Source organism: Halichoerus grypus, chromosome 1, assembly GCF_964656455.1.
Source record: "Halichoerus grypus chromosome 1, mHalGry1.hap1.1, whole genome shotgun sequence".
NCBI lineage: Eukaryota > Metazoa > Chordata > Mammalia > Carnivora > Phocidae > Halichoerus > Halichoerus grypus.
Window position 1 is genome coordinate 214,594,922 of NC_135712.1, and position 20,493 is coordinate 214,615,414.

General features: G+C 46.1%; 1 protein-coding gene across 1 annotated transcript; it reads right to left on the minus strand.

Moving 5' to 3' along the window:
• Window positions 1–8,744: 8,744 nt before the first annotated feature.
• Window positions 8,745–19,463, minus strand: ZNF555 (zinc finger protein 555). The gene is made up of 4 exons (XM_036100956.2): window positions 19,296–19,463; window positions 11,466–11,592; window positions 10,856–11,039; window positions 8,745–10,458 (listed from the first exon to the last, which is right to left on the minus strand). Exons 1-4 carry the CDS (start codon window positions 19,296–19,298, stop codon window positions 8,892–8,894), a joined length of 1,881 nt encoding a protein of 626 aa, XP_035956849.2. The 5' UTR covers window positions 19,299–19,463; the 3' UTR covers window positions 8,745–8,891.
• Between the last annotated feature and the right edge of the window lie 1,030 nt (window positions 19,464–20,493).

Here is a 20,493-nt window from a genome sequence, read left to right on the forward strand (position 1 = left end):
AAAAATTCCATTACAAAGAAAAATATATGCTAAGGGAACTGTAGATTAGATATAAAGGAGATAGTAAATTGAAATGTATGGGTCTTATTGGATCCCAATGCAAACAATCCAACAGCAGAAGTTTTGGGGTTTAAAAGATTTTTATTTATTTGACAGAGAGAGAGAGCACAAGCAGGCAGAGTAGCAGGTAGAGGGAGAGGGAGAAGCAGGCTCCCTGCTGAGCAAGGATCCTGATGTGGGGCTCGATCCCAGGACCCCGGGATCATGACCTGAGCCGAAGGCAGATGCTTAACTGACTGAGCCACCCAGGCGCCCCAAAAGTTTTAAAACTATGTAGACAATTAGGGAAATTGACCACTGCCTATTTATTTGAATATATTAAGGGATAATTGTTCATTCAAAAATATTTAAGGATGATCAAAAACTAATGACGTAATGTATGGTGATTAACATAATAAAAAATATTTAAGGATGAAATGATATACTGAGAACTGCTTCAAAATTATCCAGAGGAGACTGGGTGTTGTAAAGAAAACTGATGGAAAATTATTGAGGCAGGTAACAGGTATATCAGATTTTGTTAAACTATTCTCTCTACTTCTACAGAGTTTGGATTTAACAAAATAAAATATTAAAAATACATGATGGAGGCACCTTGGTGGCACAGTTGGTTAAGCACCTGACTCTTGGTTTTAGCTCAAGTCATGGTCTCAGGGTGGTAAGATCAAGCCTGATCGGGCTCCACACTCAACAGAGTCTGCTTGAGAGTTTCTCTCCCTCTGCTCCTCCCGCTCATGCTCTCTCTTTCTTAATAAATCTTTTTAAAATATAAATAAAATAAAAATAAATGATGAAAAACTACTTATATTGTCTCCATAATTATGCTGTCTAATGCAATCTCTTTCCTAAAAGGATATTCAGATGGTGTGGTAGATTTTTCAATCCCCTGTGAAACAATCTAGCCATGTCCTCATGGTACCAAAACTGCAATTTTTCCTCCTTCATTTGAACCATGTCACTTGCTTAAGTCAATGCTATGATCAACAAATGTTATGGGAGAAACCCTGAAATACGTTTGTGCATTTGGCTTTCCTCTATTCCTCTAGTAACTCATCATGAAGAACCTTCCCTGAGCTGGTGGCTGTCCATTTAGTTTCAGCCCCAGAATGGACACTTGGATCAGAGCCAGTTCAGCTTCCTGAAAACCCACCACTTGTCACAACCCACACAAGCCATGTGAACATGAAAATAAGTGCTTATTGCAGCATGTAATAAGCAAAATCTGACTAGTTATTTACACAGTTACAATAAATTACAAAATTTGCACAATTAACAAGATGTTGGACAACATACGCCATTTATTAAATAGAAATGGAAGGTCAGAGAAGGAAAAGAACTTATACAACTGACAAAGGATCAAGAAAGTCTTCAGGGCACCTGGGTGGCTCAGTCGGTAAGCATCTGCCTTTGGCTCAGGTCATGATCCCAGGGTCCTGGGATTGAGTCCTGGGCATTGGGCTCCCTGCTCAGCAGGGAGCCTGCTTCTCCTTCTCCCTTTGCCCCTCCCCATGCACATGCTCTCTCTCTAATAAATAAATAAAATCTTAAAAAAAAAAAAAAAAAACCACAAAACAGGAGCCTGAAAAAGTAGTGTCAGAGACCTGATATGGCTGGGGTTATGATGTTCCAGCCCCCCACTTCCCCCATTCCCACCCAACCTCCCCTCCCACTGCTTTAAGATTCTTGAGAAACACATTCATCACTCCTTTGGCCTTTTGTCACTGCTTTCCAAATGGAAGCTCAGGGAGGGCAGCAAAGGTGTCGATCTTGTAGATTGGCAGCCACCCTGTCCCGCACTGCAGTCCTCCCTGCAGCCTTTCCCTATGCTGGTTTCATGTGTCCCCACACCCTGCTCCATCCACACTGGGTGGCCCCAACAACATCCCAAAGACTCTGACAGTGGGTGCCTTTGGGGGTCTCAGGAGCTCAGGAGCTCGTCCCACACGTCTCCCAGCCATAGAGGCACCTCTGCATAATCGAGGGGGTACCACACTCCGAAGCCTGAGTGGTGAGGACTCCACTTCCCCCTTCTCATGGGCAGTGTTTTCCGCGTGTCCGCCCCACCCACATGCGCCTGCGTACTTCTGTACTTCCACATAGGCTGCAATCCCAGGCGTCTCTGAGGCGCAGTTCTCAATGTGGCGCGCTGCATGCTGGGAGGAGTCTGAGGGGTGGGGCTCTGGGATTCTGCGGAGTCTCTTCCCGAGATCTCCATTTCCCACAAGCAACCGGGACTGAAACCAGGCAGAGCTCAGGTGCAGGCATTAGTAGAAATGCGCATGTGCTGCACCGCCTGGGTGGCTCAGTTGGTTAAGCCACTGCCTTCAGCTCAGGTCATGACCCTGGAGTCCCGGGATCTAGTCCCGCATCGGGCTCCCTGCTCAGCGGGGGGTCTGCTTCTCCCTCTGACCCTGCCCCCTCTCATTCTCTCTCTCTCTATCTCATTCTCTCTCTCAAATAAATAAATAAAATCTTAAAAAAAAAAAGAAAGAAAGAAATGCGCATGTGCTTTGGAGAGGTGGCGCTGGGGTCCCAGATGGGTGGTGGGGAGGCGGGAACTGAGGTGAGGAGTTGCAGCGCTCTCAGTGCCCATGCAGCCTAAATCCTCAGGCCAGAAGGTTCCAGAACATTGGCCGGGTGAGTGAGGGACAGCAGGTGTGAGTGAGCATGCACCTACCTGGGGGCCCTGACAAAACGTCTGTGACTCCGTTTACTGAAAGTAAACGCAACTGACTTGGGGAGCGCTGAACAGATGCTCCTGCGGGAGTGGGGACTGCTGTGGCTGTGGGGCACTTGTCCTCGTGACGGGTTCTGCTGGTCTCTCAGCCCGGTGGGGCTGCCATGACGTCCCAACAGAAGTGCGGAGGCCCAATGACACCCACCTGCAAGAAGACACAGGATGGGGCTTGATGAACCCTAGGGCTGGATGGCCTGCAGACAGGCCCTCAAAAGACATAATGATGAAGCCAAGGACTAGGATGTCTCCAGGCAGGATTTCCTTGGGGAGACACCTTTCTGTTGCAGACCACAGCATTCTCAAAAATCTGACTGGAGGAATCTGGTATAAACACAGATTCCAGGAACACTTACACTTCTCTCCAGTTCTGAGTGTAAAATAAGGGCAGATGTGACCATTGTGGGTGTTTCCTAACTTCAGTCTGAGTTCCAAAAAAAAGGTATCTTAGCCCAAGTCCTTACCCAGTCCTTCACTTCTTAAGAATGATTCCAAAATAGTTTGGGGGGAAGGAGGTGTGCAGATCAAGGCTCAGTGGTTTAAATGTTCTCTTAGCAAATAAACTTTTTGTTGTTTTTTTAAATTATTTTTAATATACATGCAGTAAAACTGTTTTAAGTGTAGTTTTTTTTTAAAGATTTTATTTATTTATTTGACAGAGAGAGACACAGCGAGAGAAGGAACACAAGCAGGGGGACTGGGAGAGGGAGGGAAGCAGGCTTCCCGCGGAGCAGGGAGCCTGACGTGGGGCTCGATCCCAGGACCCTGGGATCATGACGGGAGCCAAAGGCAGATGCTTAATGACTGAGCCACCCAGGCACCCCTTAAGTGTAGTTCTGAGCTCTCATAAACGCAGTTATACCAACAGTCAAAATAAAGAATACCCCATCACTCTCAAAACAAACAAAACATTGGTACCCACTTATTCTCAAATCCCCCATTCCTAGCCAGTGATCTTAGCTCCCTATAGCTGTCTTTTCCATGTCTTATAAAAGGAATGCCTGTATAGCTTTAGGAGTCTTTTTTGTAAAATTTGATGCCATATTTCTAAAACTCAGCAATTACACCTGCCTTGCAGTGTTCTAAACTTGTGACAATTCCCAGCAAAGACTAAGCACAGATAACCTTTAAACCTGGCTTTCGATTTTTAAGACCTACATGAGTTTGGGCAACTCTGCGCTCCCTGTGTTTAACTGTCTTCATCTGTGTGAGAGGAGGGACTAATGGGGTGGGAGGGTAAAATGAGATACAAATGATTATCAAATCACATTAAACATTCCACTCTTCTCAAAGTAAGACTTTCACTATTTGCAGATGACATGATACTATATATAGAAAACCCAAAAGACTCCACCAAAAAACTGCTAGAACTGATTTAAAAAATTCAGTAAAGTTACAGGACTTAAAATCAATCTACAGAAATCTGTTGCATTTCCATACACCATTAATGAAGCAGCAGAAAGAGAAATAAGAATACAATCCCATTTACAATTGCACCAAAAAATAACAAGTTACTGAGGAATAAACCTAATCAAAGAGGTGAAAGACGTGTACTCTGAAAACTATAAAATGCTGATGAAACAAATTGAAGATGACAAAGAAATGGAAAGACCATGCTCAGGGACTGGAATAATTGTTAAATGTCTGTACTACCCAAAGTAATCTACACATTTAATGCAATCCTTATCAAAATGCCACCAACATTTTACACAGAACTAGGACAAACAATCCTAAAATTTGTATGGAACTGCAAAAGACCCTGAATAGCCAAAGCAATCTTGAAAAAGAGAAGCAAAGCTGGAGGCATCACAATTCCAGACTTCAAGTTATATTACAAAGCTGTAGTAATCAAAACAGTATGGTACTGGCACAAAAATAGACACATAGATCAATGGAACAAAATAGAAAGCCCAAAAATGGATTCATGGCTATATGGTCAACTAATCTTCGACAAAGCAGGAAAGAATATCCAATGAGAAAAAGATGGTCTCTTCAATAAATGGTATTGGGAAAACTGGACAGCAACATGCAAAAGAAAGAAACTGGACCACTTTCTTACACTGTATACATATAAATTCAAAATGGATTAAAGACCTAAATGTGAGACCTGAAACCATAAAAACCCTAGAAGAACACAGGCAGTAACCTCTTTGACATTGGCCCTAGCAACATCTTTCTAGATATGTCTCTGGAGGCAAGGGAAACAAAAACAAACTATTGGGGCTACATCAAAATTAAAACCTTCTGCACAGTGAAGAAAACAATCAACAAAACTAAAAGGCAACCTAAGGAATGACAGAAGATATTTGTAAATGACATATCCCATAAAGAATTAGTATCTAAAATATATAAAGAACATATAAAACTCAACAGTCAAAAACAAATAATCCAACTTAAAAATAGGCAGAAAACATGAACAGACATTTCTCCAAAGAAGACATACAGATGGGCAACAGATATGAAAAGATGTTCATCACTTATCATTAGGGGAATGCAATCAAAAACTACAATGAGATATCACCTCATACCTGTCAGAATGGCTAAAATCAAAAACACAAAGAACAACAAATGTTGGTGAGGATGTGGAGAAAAAGGAACACTCCTGCACTGGTGGTGGGAATGCAAACTGGTGCAGCCACTGTGGAAAAGAGTATGGAGATTCCCCAAAAAGTTAAAAACAGAATTACCTTATGAACCAGCAATCGCATTACTGGATATTTACCCGAAGAATACAAAAATACTAATTCAAAGGGATACAGGCACCCCTATGTTTATAGCAGCATTATTTACAATAGCCAAGATATGGAAGCAGCCTAAGTATCTACTGATTGATGAATGGAAAAAGAAGATACGGTATGTATGTGTGTGTGTATGTATATATATATATATATATATATATACATACACACACGCACAATGGGTTATTCAGCCATAAAAAAGAATGAAATCTTGCCATTTGCAACAAGGATGGAGCTAGAGAGTATTATGCTAAGTGAAATAAGTTAGTCAGAGAAAGATAAATACCATAGGGTTTCACTCATAGGTGGAATTTAGGAAACAAAACCAGCAAAAGGGGAAAAAGAGAGAGAAATCAAGAAATACACTCTTTATTATGGAAAACTGCTGGTTACCAGAGGGGAAGGGATGGGGGGGATGAATTAAATAGGTGATGGGGATAAAGAAGTGCACTTGTGATGAGCCCAGGGTGATGTATGGAAGTGCTGAATCACCACACTGTACACCTGAAACTAACGTAACACTGTATGTAAACTACCGGAATTAAAATAAAAACTTTTCAAATAATTCCCCTCTTCAGGAGGGATGGGGTATTGGGTGATGGGCATTAAGGAGGGCACTTGATGTAATGAGTACCAGGTGTTATATTCAACTGATGAATCACTAAATTCTACCCCTGAAACTAATAATACACTGTATGTTAAGTAAATTGAATTTAAATTAAAAAAAAAATTTTTTTTTAATTCCCCTCTTCTCAGGCTGCCTGGGTGGCTCAGTTGGTTGAATGTCCAACTCTTGGTTTCGGCTCAGGTCATGATCTCGGGGGTTGTGGGATCAAGCCCCACATTGGGCTCTGCACTCAGTGTGAGTCTGCTCGTCCCTCTCCCCCTATGCCAACTCGTACTCTCTCTCAAATAAAATCTTTTTAAAAACCCCCTCTTCTCAATAATGACTGCAGCTTTACCAATTTGTTTTAGTTGGCTAAATTAAATTATTTCTGCCTTTTTTTTTTTTTTTAAATTCATGAGAGTCAGAGAGACAGAGAGAGAGAGAGAGAGGCAGAGGCAGAGGGAGAAGCAGGCTCCCCGCCTAGCAGGGAGCCTGATGCGGGACTCGATCCCAGGACCCTGGGATCATGACCTGAGCCGAAGGCAGATGCTTAACCATCTGAGCCACCCAGGCGCCCTATTTCTGCCTTCTACAATCACCAAACACAAACCCAAATCTGAAAATATAGCCTTCCAAACACCCTCTACCTGATATATCCCACTGTCCTTCAAGTGTTCCCTCAAATTGCTTGAATTCATGGCTCCCAATTTTCATTGACAAGTGTGTTCCCAGTGGTTTGTTTAGAAAGCTTTGACAAAACAATTATTTGAGGTTTTATTAACAAGGATTAAGAAATTAGTTTAATAACAAATGTGTATGTAACAATAAAAATAAAATTTACATGACAAAGTACCTTAAGTTGTATGCACCTGGAAATACTGACTTGGAATGCATAATGCTTAACAAAATCACAGTTGATTTGGAATCCATAATTGCAATGGAATATTTTAATCTATTCTCTCAGTACATGACAAAGAGAGTAACATTTGGTAGTGTTATGGGTTGAATTGTCCACCAAAATTTGTATGTTGAAGTCCTAGCCCCAGTACCTTAGAATGTGACCTTATTTAGAAATAGTGTTGTCACAGATATAATTAGAGGCGGAGATACTGGGATAGGGTGAGCCCTAACTTGCTATGTGTGGTCCTTATAAAAAGAATGCCACACGAAGAGATAAACACACATGCATGCAGAATGCAGTGGGAAGATTAGTTACATTGCCTCAAGCCAATGAACTACCAGAAGCTAGGGGAGGGCTGGAACAGATCCTTCCCTAGCACCTTCAGAGGAAGCAGGGGCTGGCCAATACTTTGATTTTGGACTGCTACCTTCAGAATTGTCAGACTAAAATTTCTGTTGCCTTAAGCCACTCAGTTGTGGTCCTTTGTTACAGCAATCTTTAGGAAAGTAATACAGTAAATATACAAGTGATGTGAAAACACAGTGAATAGTGTATTTCTAAGAAATATCTACAAAAGATTGTCCTTGAAGACAAAATACATACTGTTTTTAATGACACATAAATGTAACAGTGAAGCCCATATCAAGTAACAACACTGAGCTCTCCCAAAATCTAATACATGAAGGTGCTTTTTGTCACACAGGACTGAATGAGCACACTTTAAAATGCAATAGGTCAACAAAGTCCCATGTGTTGTTTGGCTTTGTAGTAGCATTGTAGCTTTTGTGGCAGAATCCGGATCACAGTCACTAGAAGTATTGAAAATAAGGTGTTCACTAGACAAATTAGACCTTATACACATATGTGAACATCTAAAGAGGGGAGCATCAAAGATCACTGAACGTGAGTCTGAATGAGTGGTCTAGAGAACACATCAGAGTCGGTAGGAATATCCAAATTGTGAGTGCAAGACCACACAAGTGGATCCTTGATACATAGCTCATGGAGATATTCATGGAAGCCTACAAAACTCTGAGGAAAATGGGAATCGAGCACGTGGCATTTTTTTTCATGATACCCTTGATTGGCAGGGCCAAGATCAGGAAAACGGGCTGATGTCCAAAAGCCCCTTTGCATCACTCACACTTTAACGTGGCTCCAAACACAGAAATGGCTTCTTCATTTCTGCCTTCCAAATCTCATGCGAAGTTAGGCTACTGGTAAATTTGACCACATAATCATAAAGGGAAGGGAAATGTAGTTCCCAACATTACCTACATTGACAACACAATGTAGAGGAACCACCTCAAACTCCGTATCCTATAGCTCATGGTCACAAAGTAGCTTTTCAGTAAAAGCCTACTGTCCAATTTCCAGTCACAAGCAAGGACAAAGAGCAAAGGGAAAGGGTTGAAAATGACAATTCACACAAGACTATGCTTTTCAAGAACTCTGCACAATTACAAATGTCTGCAAACTATTTGTAAAGAAAATGCAGTAAGGTTCCTCTGGCCAAAATAAATAGATTCTCAGTAAGGCAGAAAACATATAACGGGTAATATCCAGTATCTGCCACACTAAGCTAGTAAGAAAATCCCAACAAATACCAAAATGCCATTGTTCCAAAAACCCCTTCAAGAATTCAAAGAAATTAAAACTTACCTACATATTAAAAATACACTTCAAATCACCATGAGTCCAACAAACCATAAAGATAGCAGGTTTATTTATGGAAATGTAGGGAAAAAACACCACCTGCAAAATTTGAAATGACAGCTGAAAGAGTACTTGGAGCGCTATCTGTAACAGAACTGGAGATACACACCCCAAAGGTCCACTTTGATGAGGTACTCACACGGGCAGTACCATATTTACAGCTTTGATAAGATTTCTCTCCTGGTGTGGATTTCCTGATGCATGAGGCATGAATTCCTTTGCAGGAGAATTTCCCGCATCCCCCAAGCAGTGTCTCTCTGTGGTGTGTATTCGTACATGTCTTCTTAAGGACGAGGAACAACTGAAGGCTCTCCCACACTCCTTACAGTCATAAGGTTTCTCTCCAGTGTGCACTCGCATATGTATCGGCAAAGACGATGGCCATTTGAAGACTTTCCCACATTCCTTACACTCATAGGGTTTCTCTGCAGTGTGTGTTCTCACATGCTGTTGCAAAAGTTCAGGCCAACTGAAAGCCTTGCCACATTGCTTGCATTCGTAGAGTTTCTCTGCGGTGTGCCTTCTCATATGTTTTTGTAAGGATATGTGGCAATAGAACGCTTTCCCACATAGCTTGCATTGATACGATTTCTCTCCAGGATGCATTCTCACGTGTTCCCGAAAGCAAGCAGACAAATTGAAGGCTTTCCCACACTGTTTGCATTCATAGGGTTTCTCTCTCGTGTGTGTCCTCATATGTCTTCTTAAGGATATGGGCCAGTTGAAAGTTTTTCCACACTGATTGCATTCGTAAGGTTTCTCTCCAGTGTGCACTCTCATGTGTCCTCGAAAGGATGAAGGATGGCTGAATGCTTTCCCACACTGGCTACATTCGTAGGGTTTCTCTCCACCATGAGTCCTCTCATGTCTTCGGAAGGACTGGGGATAAATGAAGGTTTTCCCACATTGTTTGCATTCATAGGGTTTCTCTCCAGTGTGAATCCTTTCGTGTCTCCGGAAGGACTGCAGGTAAATGAAGGTTTTCCCACACTGTTTACATTCATAGGGCTTCTCTCCAGTGTGTGTTATCATGTGCCTTCGAAAAGCTGAGGAATAACTAAAGGCTTCTCCACATTCCTTACATTTATGTGGTGTCTCCCCGGTGTGTGAGATCATGTGTCTTCGAAACGTTGAGGAATAGCTGAAGGCTTCCCCACATTCCTGACACTTATAGGGCTTCTCTCCAGTGTGTGTTATCATGTGCCTTCGAAAAGTTGAGGAATAGCTGAAGGCTTTCCCACATTCTTTACATTTATAGGGCTTCTCTCCAGTGTGAGTTCTCACATGACTAGTAAGACTTGAAAAATCAATGAAGGCTTTCCCACACTGCTGACATTCGTAAGTCTTCTCGGCAGTATGGATCCTTATATGCCGGTTGAGGGACGACGTACGAGGAAAGGTTTTTCCACATAATTTACACTCATAGGTTCTCTCTCCGTTGTGGGTCCTCACATGCATTCGTAGGTGTGATCGACAGCTATAGGCCCGCCCGCACTCCTGACACTGATACGCCTTGTATCCAGTGTGCACGGCGACGTGACTCTTGAGGGAGGAATGAGGCACAAAGACTTTTCCATATGCACTACATCCATACTCTTTTACTCCAGTATGAGTTTTCTGGTACAGATTACGATTTGGAATCTGACCGGAGCCTTCCCCACACTGATCATTACTTTCAGAGAGTTTCTCCACCACATGATTTCTGTGAAGAATGAGAAGCATGTTATCATCAATGGTTTGATTAATGGTTTCTCACTATTTACTAATAAGTATTAGGATTACATTTTCATCAATTTCAGTGAATGTGTAGGCTTTCTACCCTATCTGACCAAGCAGAATAAACTGATTATCATGGAAGGGAATTCAACCATAGGAATTATGAAAACGGTGTTTCTTAAATGTGGCTTTTCCTCTTAATTGTTTTCAACTGAATTATGTTGAAAACACTCAACATATTTGAGGAAATATTTCTGTAAAAATTCTCAGGGAATAAACAAATCTGATCTAGGCTCCTATGGGTGTTTGCTTTGCTTTTTCACGTTCATGACATACTAAGATTCTCCCCTGGAACACTGCTTTCTCTTGTGAGTGCAACTCACCTCAGATGTCTCCCCTGCTTTGTGTGCTGATCTTCAGTGCTAAATTCTTCCCAAATTTTCCCTAAAACAGAGGCCCAGGAATCATTTCTGGTGAACTTTGCTATTTTATGTTCCTTGGATATTTTATTCCCAAAAACATCCTGCTGAGAAACTGACCCACTGGCTTTAAATTGAGTCTCATCATCTGAAAGCAAAAAGGGAACAAGTTTTAAAGAAAGAAGGTACGTGTTGGTCAAAATGACACTGAGGAGTTTAGCTGGGTCAGGACTTCACCAATAACAAGTACAAGGGGTCAAGGTGGTAAGCAATTTAGTAAACACAGAATTCTCACAAGATTACATAAACGTCACTGGGCTCCTTAATGACCCATGAAATCTATTCACTGATGACACACAGGGAGCAGTAGAGATAAAAAAATAATAATAAGTTTAATGCAGAGATTCTCCTTCTCATGCAGAAACTATTTGATTCTAGCTCTACGGTGGTTGTGAATCTGTCGGTCTTATTAATAATGTATCCCTTTTCCACAATCCAAATTTGGAAACAGGCTTGATGTACAAGAAATGCTTGTTCTCTAAAAGACTAAGTGAAGGAATGAGGTCATTCTTACCCACTGAGGCCAGGTTTTTCAAGTTTTCCAGCATCACTTCTCTGTACAGTTCCCTCTGAGCAGAATCCAGCAAAGCCCACTCCTCCAGGGTGAAGTCCACGGCCACATCCTCAAAGACCACTGAGTCCTACAACACCCAACAGATGCGCAGAAGGAAAGTTGAGACTCACTGAGTAACCAGATTTGATTCATAGGAAATTCAGACAAGACTCTGTGGTCACCTAACCTCTACTCTATGACTCGATCATCAGATCTCTTACTCTGTCCACACTTACATCCTCACAAATTTAATAGCTCCACCACACACTGAACCTATCTTTACACTTTTACTGCAACCAAATCAAGTCTCATTCTTCTTTTACCAAAGGTTCAGACCACATTGGAGAATTCACAGAAATGCTCTAAAAATGAAACAAATATTTGCATTTTAAGACCCATCGATCCCTTGTGACACAAACTACTTTGGCTCCTTCCCTATTATGCACCACATCACTAAACACCACATCAAGAGCCAGGTCAAACCTGGGTGAGGTTTTATGAAATAAGCACACACTGAAGGACTGGGAACTTTTCCTTCCATTCCCCTCACCAAACCCAAGAGGCTTACTGGAATCCACCTGCAGCAGGGGCCAGCTCACCATATCATCTTAAAGAACTCCAGGCCGTAAGTAGACTGTTTCTGCTGGCTAAATGATAAAATTCCCTTGGAGAAGTCTTGTTAATCTATTTGTGTAATACAGGAATGGGATAGAAAGTTATTGAGAAGTCAGAGCTCAGGAAAGAGGACACCAACGTGAGAACTCAGTGCATTCCCTGCACTCCTGAGTCTCAGTGCACCTGCCCTACACAAACACATACACACACACACACACACACACACACACGGGGCAAATGTAGTATGACGACAAAACAGCTCTTTCCACCAAAACCATGGAGGAGTATTCTTGCTGACCTTGAGGATAAGGTTAAAAGTCCCACCCTGCAAAGGAGTTAACTGAAGTCAAAAATATCTGACGGTGAGTTTGCCCAAGATTATAAAATACATAAAGGATTAGGCAGTGCCTTCCTACAAAGGAAACCCTCCCTCATATCAATTTCCAGGTAGAAGCAGTCCCCCAGACATCATCCTTCAGGCCGTACTCTCAATTTCTCTCCTTTCCATGTCCCTCCGTGTCCCTGTTGGGTACATGAGCATGTCAGCCCCCCTCCCCCAGAGCACAGGAACCACTGAGCTGCATGCTTCCCTTAAACCCTGATTTTTTAAAAAGCTCCTCAACCCACAGACATCCATGAGCACGAGAAAATACTCATTCAACAATTCTGATGCCAGAATTTACCTATTCAACAGGGTAGCAGAGTAACAGGAAAACCCCTATTACTGGAATGGGGACCAACGGGAGGTTCCCAAGTCAGCTGAACTGTTCTTCATTATCTGCAGTGCTTCTTCCAGTGAACCCCCACACCTAGTGTGCAGACAGCGTGACTTTCAGCCTTATCCCTAGACACACCTCCCAGCAAGGCTGGTGTCTGGGAGCCTGGGTTTCAGGCTTCCCACCACCCTGACTGGTATTACCCACTGTGGCTAAACCACTGTGCCCATGACATTGTTAATACTGAACGTGCCTTCCTTCTGGAGTCTGGAGCAGAAACCCCAGGCACCGAGTCTCTGCTGAGCCTCCCTGGTAGACAATATTCCATGTGTTGCCAAGACTCGTTGCTGGGTGCACGCTGGGTGGCTCTGCCAGGAAAGAACTCTTAAAAACCTGCACTTGGTTTCCCTCAGACTTCTCCCCATATGCCTGTTCCCTCTGCTAATTTTGCTGGGTGTCCTTTTGTTGTGACAGATCACAGTCATAAGTAAAACTATAAGCTAAGTTGTGGGGGTCCGACTAGCAGGACACAAGGGTGGTCTTGGAGACACCAGTCACAGTTGGCATCAGAGGTGGAATTTGCTAGAACACCCCTGACTCACTGAAATATAGCAAAAGCATGTTTGGGAAGAGGAGGGGGGCCGGGGAGATGGCGGAGCTCTGGAGCCCAGGGGCCTCGGTCATCTGTGGTGTGGACAAGCAGCTGAGCTGTGAAGCAAAAGCTGACAAGAGGTAAAAATGGGGGGGCGCCTGGGTGGCTCAGATGGTTAAGCATCTGCCTTCGGCTCAGGTCATGATCCCGGGGTCCTGGGATCGAGCCCTGAGTGGGGCTCCCTGCTCAGTGGGGAGCCTGCTTCTCCCTCTCCCTCTGCTGCTCCCCCTGCTTGTGCTCTTTCGCTGTCAAATAAATAAATAAAATCTTCTTAAAAATTGTGATGAGAAAAAAAGGGGAAGGGGATTTTTTACTTAAAATGGTTCTGCTTCGTGACTACTACACCTGCACGTAAGATCAAAGCTGACGCAGGCGGATGTGCGTGCAATCTCCTTAAATGCCAGAGGGACCTCCCCATCAGTGCACAGGAAGAAGTGCTGACAGGACACGACCCCCTCGTTTGTTGCAGGGAGTGGAAGTTAAACTCTAAGTCTTAGAAACAAGTTTAGGTCTCTGTAACAAATGATTTTTTACTGAGTTTTTACCTACTGGAGGTTCAAAACAAGAGGGAAACAGTGAAGAGACAGGCAATCTCTACCTGAGATACACTTTGGGAATTTTAAGTGCAAGTCGTCGGCTCGTCAGAGGGCTCTCAGGAAACCCTATTTCTGACGACCGTCAGACTGACGACTGCCCAGCAGCAGCTCCTGTGGGTTGGGGAAAGTCATCCTTGCACCTCGGAACACAACTTTCGGACCCTGCAGTGTCTCGGCTTTGCTGCTGCTAAGAAAGGCCCCTAGTGATTCAGGGAATGCTGAATTCCGAACTGCCTGAACTTGACCGCAAGCTCACATTCCACGGTGTCCACAACGGGAGGCTTCGGCCTTAGCGCACACCGTACTGATCCAGAAGCAGGTATCAGCTCCACGAGGCTCTGACTCTGGGAATACTGCAGATTTAGGACACTTCCCCAAGGTCCTAAGCTATGAAAACCTCGGGGTGGTCCGTCTGGGTCACTTACAGTTGCCAGTGAGGAAGGCCTCGTTCTCCGATGAGACCATCTGAAATCACGCCCTTCACTTCTGTTTCTTTCCACACAGATCGCCCCCAGACACCGTCCACACTGGCGAGGGGGACAAGCTAGTGATGTGGGCAGGCAGTCCCTCCGAACAAGGACCAGACCGAATTACTTAAAATCGGCCTGCTGGGGGCCTGCTGACCGGGCTGCCTCGTGCACATCCCATCGGGACACCATCTTATCCCCGGGAGACACTCAGGTCAGCTGCAACCTACAGGAATGGACACCTGAGGCCAGGTGGAAAAGAATACAGAAAAATAAAACAATACAGAAATTTTGACGATGAAGCCCCCTAACATTCTAAGACCTTTACCTTTCTGGTTAATGGGATTTACTTGAACTGGGCAAATCCAGGACCCCCTACGGGGCATACTGCAGACCTGTCTCACCCAGCTGCAAAGGGAACTACGGATGATAATTGCTGTAAGGAGGTCTTGTCCAAGGGCCAAAGGAATGTGCTGTTGAGAAGGGACAACTGAACAGGCCTTAGGGTCCTTATCCTGAGAAAGTCCTGCTTCCAAGGTTGGCCCTTGGCTGGTTCAGAGGAACGTGGATTTGGGGAGGCTTCCCACCACACTGCTAGGAGAGGCTCCTTGTGTCTTTTTCTGCAAACCGTGTCTTGTGCTGAAGACCAGCTTTCCTTCTGGGAGTCTGGAATCCTGGTCCATGCTAGGCAAACGGTGTCTCCATGACCAGCCCCCATTAAAAGACCTGCTAACTGAGTCTCTCATTAGCTTCCCTAGTAGAACATTGCACATGTGCCGTCATGCCCGGCTGCCGGGGGAACTCAGCACAGCCTGCGTGATGTCACTGGAGGGGACCCTTGGAACTCTGCACCTGGTCTCCTCAGGACATTTCCCCTCTGCTGACTGTGCTCTGTATTCTTGCACTATAATAAATCAGAGCCGTGAACACAACTACATGCTGGGTCCTGGGAGTCCTCCTAATGAATCTCTGAACTGAAGGGTGGTCTTGGGGGCCACTATAGACTGAAAGTTTTTGTGCCCCCCCAAAATTCATGTTAAACCCTAACTTCAATGTGACAGTACTGGGAGGTGGGGGCTCTGGGAGGGGCTTAGGTCATGAGGGTGCAGCCCTCATGAATGGGATGAGTGCCCTTATGAGAGACGCCAGAGAGCGCCCTTGCCCCGTCCTCCACATGAGGACACAGTGAGGAGACCACTGTCCATGAACCAGGAAGAAGGGCCTCACCAGACACCAAATCTGCCAGGGCCTTGACTTTTGACTTCCCAGCCTCCCGAACTGAGAGAGACAAACGTGCATTGTTTATAAGCGCCCAGTCTATGGCATTTTTGTTATAGCAGCCCCAACAGACGGAGATAGGGACTCCCAACACACCCAGCTGGAAACCATCAAATACTTTAACACAACATTAATTTTTTAAATGTGCATTGAGGGGGCGCCTGGGTGGCTCAGTCGGTTAACCATCTGCCTTCAGCTCAGGCCATGATCCCGGGGTCCTGGAATCCAGCCCCATGTCAGGCTCCCTGCTCAGCGGGGAGTCTGCTTCTCCCTCTGCCCTCTCCCTGCCGCTCCCCCTGCTTGTGCTGTCAAATAAATAAATAAAATCTATATAAAAAGTGTGCATTGAGAACCCAAAATATGCAAAAGACTTTGCAAAAAGCTTTGTGCGCATTAGCGCGTGTTCCTAGGAACTCTGCAGAGCAGCGGGGCACACTGGTGCAGAGCAGAGGGAATGCAGAGCAGACTCCTCGAACACCCGCGCTTGCACGCACAGCTCACAGTGGTTCCCTGTTGCGACTGGTGTCTCCCGAGGTGGTAAGGAGACACACCGATCCTGCAGGGCCCCGTGGAGCAGCTCATTCCACTCTCACACCCTGTGCTCCTGCGCCCAGCTAGGACTGCTCTGTCTGAGGGTCCGACTTCTAGCTCCTCCGTGGGGTAAGATGCATTCCGGTTGCAGTTACACAGGTCCTTGTACTGGCACTGAACAAAACAAAAATTCTGAACCTTGTGGATTTAAATTCTCTTGGGGGAAAATAATAAATAAGCAAATCAAATATAAGTACTATGGAAAATGTGCCACAGCAAGGGGATGAGGAGGGATATGTGTATATTTACGTGTGTGTTTGTATGTACGTTTATCTATATCCGAGTTGCTACTGACATAGACACATAGGAATGACTGGTTGTAGGGCAGAGTAAAGGAGAGCAGAAAAGTAACCATTTGAGATTGTACTGCAAATGGATACCTAATTGCTCAAAAATGCATGTAAGTACACACATATAACAATATGCACACGTGCACAGAAGCATATATGCAGAACTACAGATATACATGTAAGTCTTTATATACTTCCACATACTAGTTACATCTTGAGAGTGAGGGGACCTGACCCTGGGGATCACTCCAAGTGGGGTGTCTGGTGTGAAAGTTCTACATTTAGGGTTGAACTTCATTTCACAGAGGATTATTTTTTAAGGTATCTGTCAGCTGTACTAGGTCATTTGCATTTTCCTGCGCTGATGCTATATTACACAATAGAAAACTCTGAAATCTATTCATATGATTTACCTGTAATCATCGTAAGAGTTGCCAAAAACCATTTTATAATATTCAACAGTCATACATAAAAAATCTTACCATCGGGAAATGATGGTAACTAACATGCATAACCTGATAAGGGAAAACCAATAAAAGAATGTTCAAAACAGAACAAGGAATATATAAATGGTATGAAGCTCACTGTTTTCTCGAAAACAACTAGGTAGAAATCAGGTATGCCCAGCTCCTCTGTTAGTCAACATTATACTAGAGATCCCATCAGTACCACCAGGAAATAAACAAAGGTAGAACACTAGAAAAGAAACCCTTGCCTTCGTGTCTAAACCTAAAAACTGTAATATACAGGACACCTATGGAACGGAAATGACAGTCACAGAGTAAGATTTTCAGTAAGAATCCAGGATAAAACTTCAGTATAAACCCAACTTCATTACCTAATTTTTTAAAAAGATTTTTTATTTATTTATTTCACAGAGCACAAGCAGGGGGAGCGGCAGAGGGAGAGGGAGAGGCAGACCCCCCCATTGAGGAGGGAGCCCGATGTGGCACTCGATCCCATGACCCGGGGATCATGACCTGAGTGGAAGGCAGACGCTTAACCGACTGAGCCCTTTCATTACCTAATTAATAGAAACAGCAAGTTGGAAAATATATTTTTAAAAAGGTAACACATACTATGGTAAAAACCAAATTTCATTAGTATTAAATAAGTAAAATGAAGGCTATGAAAGAACCCAAAAGGAAAAATTTGAAAACATTAAGGGTAATACCCAAAACGAAACAAATGGAAAGAAGGCACACATTCTTGGGGGGGCGAGGGGGCTCACTGTCACTAAGATATCAACCCTCCCAAGACAGACTTAGGGTCTTCAAAAAATACCATTAAATCCATAAACCAAGTGTGGTTTGGGGGGCGGGGGAGGGGGCAAGACAAATACCAATTCTGCAAACCTAATAGGAAGAACGAATGTCCAAAACCAGGCACAATGTTCTAAAGAACAAGGCGGGGCCTGCCCACACCCAGCAAGGATGTGAAAGCAAAGACACTCCTGACCTGATGAGATTCAGGGGCACCGCCTAAATCGATGGCTCCAAGTCTACGGGGAGGCTTGAATCACAGCGCACAGCCCCCGAAGAGCGCGACAGTGACAATCTGATTTCCAGATGAGAAAGGTGCTTATTTATAAACGAACTTCAGCCAGTGGACTGTAGCTAAAGCAAAGTGTGTTACGGACAACAGGAAACAGCACTGCCCGGCGTCACGAGTCCTCCGCGCTGCGCAGAACAGCACAGACCGGGCAATCTCCGTCATTCCCAGCTGACCTCCCACACTTTGGGGAAAGGCATTCGTTTCTCCGAAGCCGCCCTGGAAGGGAGACTTTTCTCTATTTCGGGGACGTGCTTTTCCCCAGAAGGGCTTTCACGGGGAGGCCCTGGGATTCCAACTGTCCCCACTCAAAGGCACTGACCTGAGAAACTCGCTCCACGCCGGGCGGGATTTAAAGAGAACGTTTAACAGGGAACGCAAGACATTTCCTTATTTTTCTGACATTCACTCCGGTGAAGATAGTTCATCTTCGCCTTCACGCTCCATCAATTAAACGGATTGGACATTTGCTCCCACACTGCGGCTCCGCTAAGTGAATACAGCTTTTCAAGGGGACGCCCCCGGGCGTGTGTCTCCAGGGTCTCGCGCGGCCGGCGGACAGCGCGGGGCCCCCGCGCCCAGCGCCCCGAAGTGTCCCCCGAACAAAGGGCGCCGGCCCCGGGGCCCCCGCGCGGTGCGTGCAGGAGACACCAGCCCTCTGGGTGGAGAGCCCAGCGGCGGGAACCGGTTCTCCTCTCCCGCAACACCAGCGTCCAGCCGGACCCTGGTTCCAGGACTGAGAACCGGAGTCGGGGTGACCTGGGGCCGAGGGCCTGCCAGGGGGTCCCCCGAGCCCAGGGCCCCCTGCAGGTCTCCCCACACTCCTCGCCCGCCCCCCCACCCCACTGCACCCCGAGGCTGTCCTCGGGGAGGAGCCGGCCCAGGACTGAGAGTCCCCGAGCCCTCAGCCGAGGGCGGAGACTCGGGTCGGGACCCCCGGGGGGCGGGAACCCCTGGGCCCGCGGCCGCAGGAGGCCGGCTCCGGCCGGTTGGAACCAGCCCCTCCCGGTCTCGGCCCGGGCCGCGCGCACTCACCATCTCGCGGCCCGGCTCCGAGCTTCCGGGCGTCCTCCCCGCGGGCCCGCGGGCCGGGCAGGTGAGAGCGGCGCGCACCGGACACCTGAGGCCGCGCGGGGTAGGTGCGCTGGAGTGCCCGGGCCGGCCCAGAGCCACGTCCACGCGGCCGCGAGCGCGCCCGCCCCCGCGTCTGATTGGACGGTGCTCGGGCACCTCCCTCTCCCAGGGCCTCCGATTGGGTACTTTTCCGAGACCCGCCTCCGGTGCCCCTGACTGGGCAGTGCTCGGGACCCGCCTCCTTGATTGGCTAGCTCTCCGGGCACCGCCCAGGAGTCCCTGATTGTCCTCCGAGAACCGCCCCTTTCGTTCCGATTGGACGGTTCTCCAGGACCACGCCTCTGCACCTGAGTGACAGGCCGTCCGGACACATGTGGCTGACCCGCCCGCTCCGGACGCGCGCTCCCAGCGGAACCTCCTCCCGGCGCGGCGGGTCCGGCGCCTCCCCCGCCCCTCGGCGCTCCGCCCGGGTCCTTCTGCTGGGTCGGGAAGTCCTGACTCGGTGTCCCCGCGGAGCGCCCCTTGTTGGAGCCGGGACAGGAGCAGACGGGACCGGAAGGTCTGGGGTCGAGGTCACCGTGGCCCTGTGCTCTTTGTTTAAGAACAAAGACCCTCCTCCGTGACGTCACCGCGTGGGAGGCCCAGGGAGCTCGGGTTTCACGGGTGACCTTTGACACCGGGAGCCCCGCCCCTGCCCCCCCATCCCCCGCTGGAGGTCAGCAAACCGGGTCCGTGGGTCCCGGGCAGCCCTTACGATCCGCAGGTGCAAGTTCTACCCTGCTAGGAAATTTATTTCCAGTCAGGGTTTTGATGTGTCCCCAGGAAATTTTTCGATATAAAATGCTGTGATGTCCCTAAGGTCACTGAATTCCTATGTTAACTGAAAACAAAATAGTTTGTGTAACGCTTTGGGATGGACTTGAAAACCCTTAATACCTTTAATAGACGGGGGCTGAACAGCCAAGGCGTCTCATACGCCTGCTCACGTCAGACAGCACTCTGGGCTGAGACTAACTGGACGTCCAAACTCCGATATCACTTGTTTGATTTACAAACAGAATTTTTTAAAAAGATTTATTTACTGGGGCGTCTTCCGGCGGCTGGGGTCGTGATCCTGGGGTCAGCATTTGGCTTCTTGCTCTGCGGGGAGCCTGCTTCT

Excerpts from the sequence above, each read along its gene's own strand:
- ZNF555 (XM_036100956.2), bottom strand. Across the intron at positions 11,040-11,465 it reads GAAAAACCTGGCCTCAGTGG|ATGATGAGACTCAATTTAAA; the intron begins GTAAGAATGACC and ends TTTTGCTTTCAG. Across the intron at positions 10,459-10,855 it reads AAGCAGGGGAGACATCTGAG|AAATCATGTGGTGGAGAAAC; the intron begins GTGAGTTGCACT and ends CATTCTTCACAG.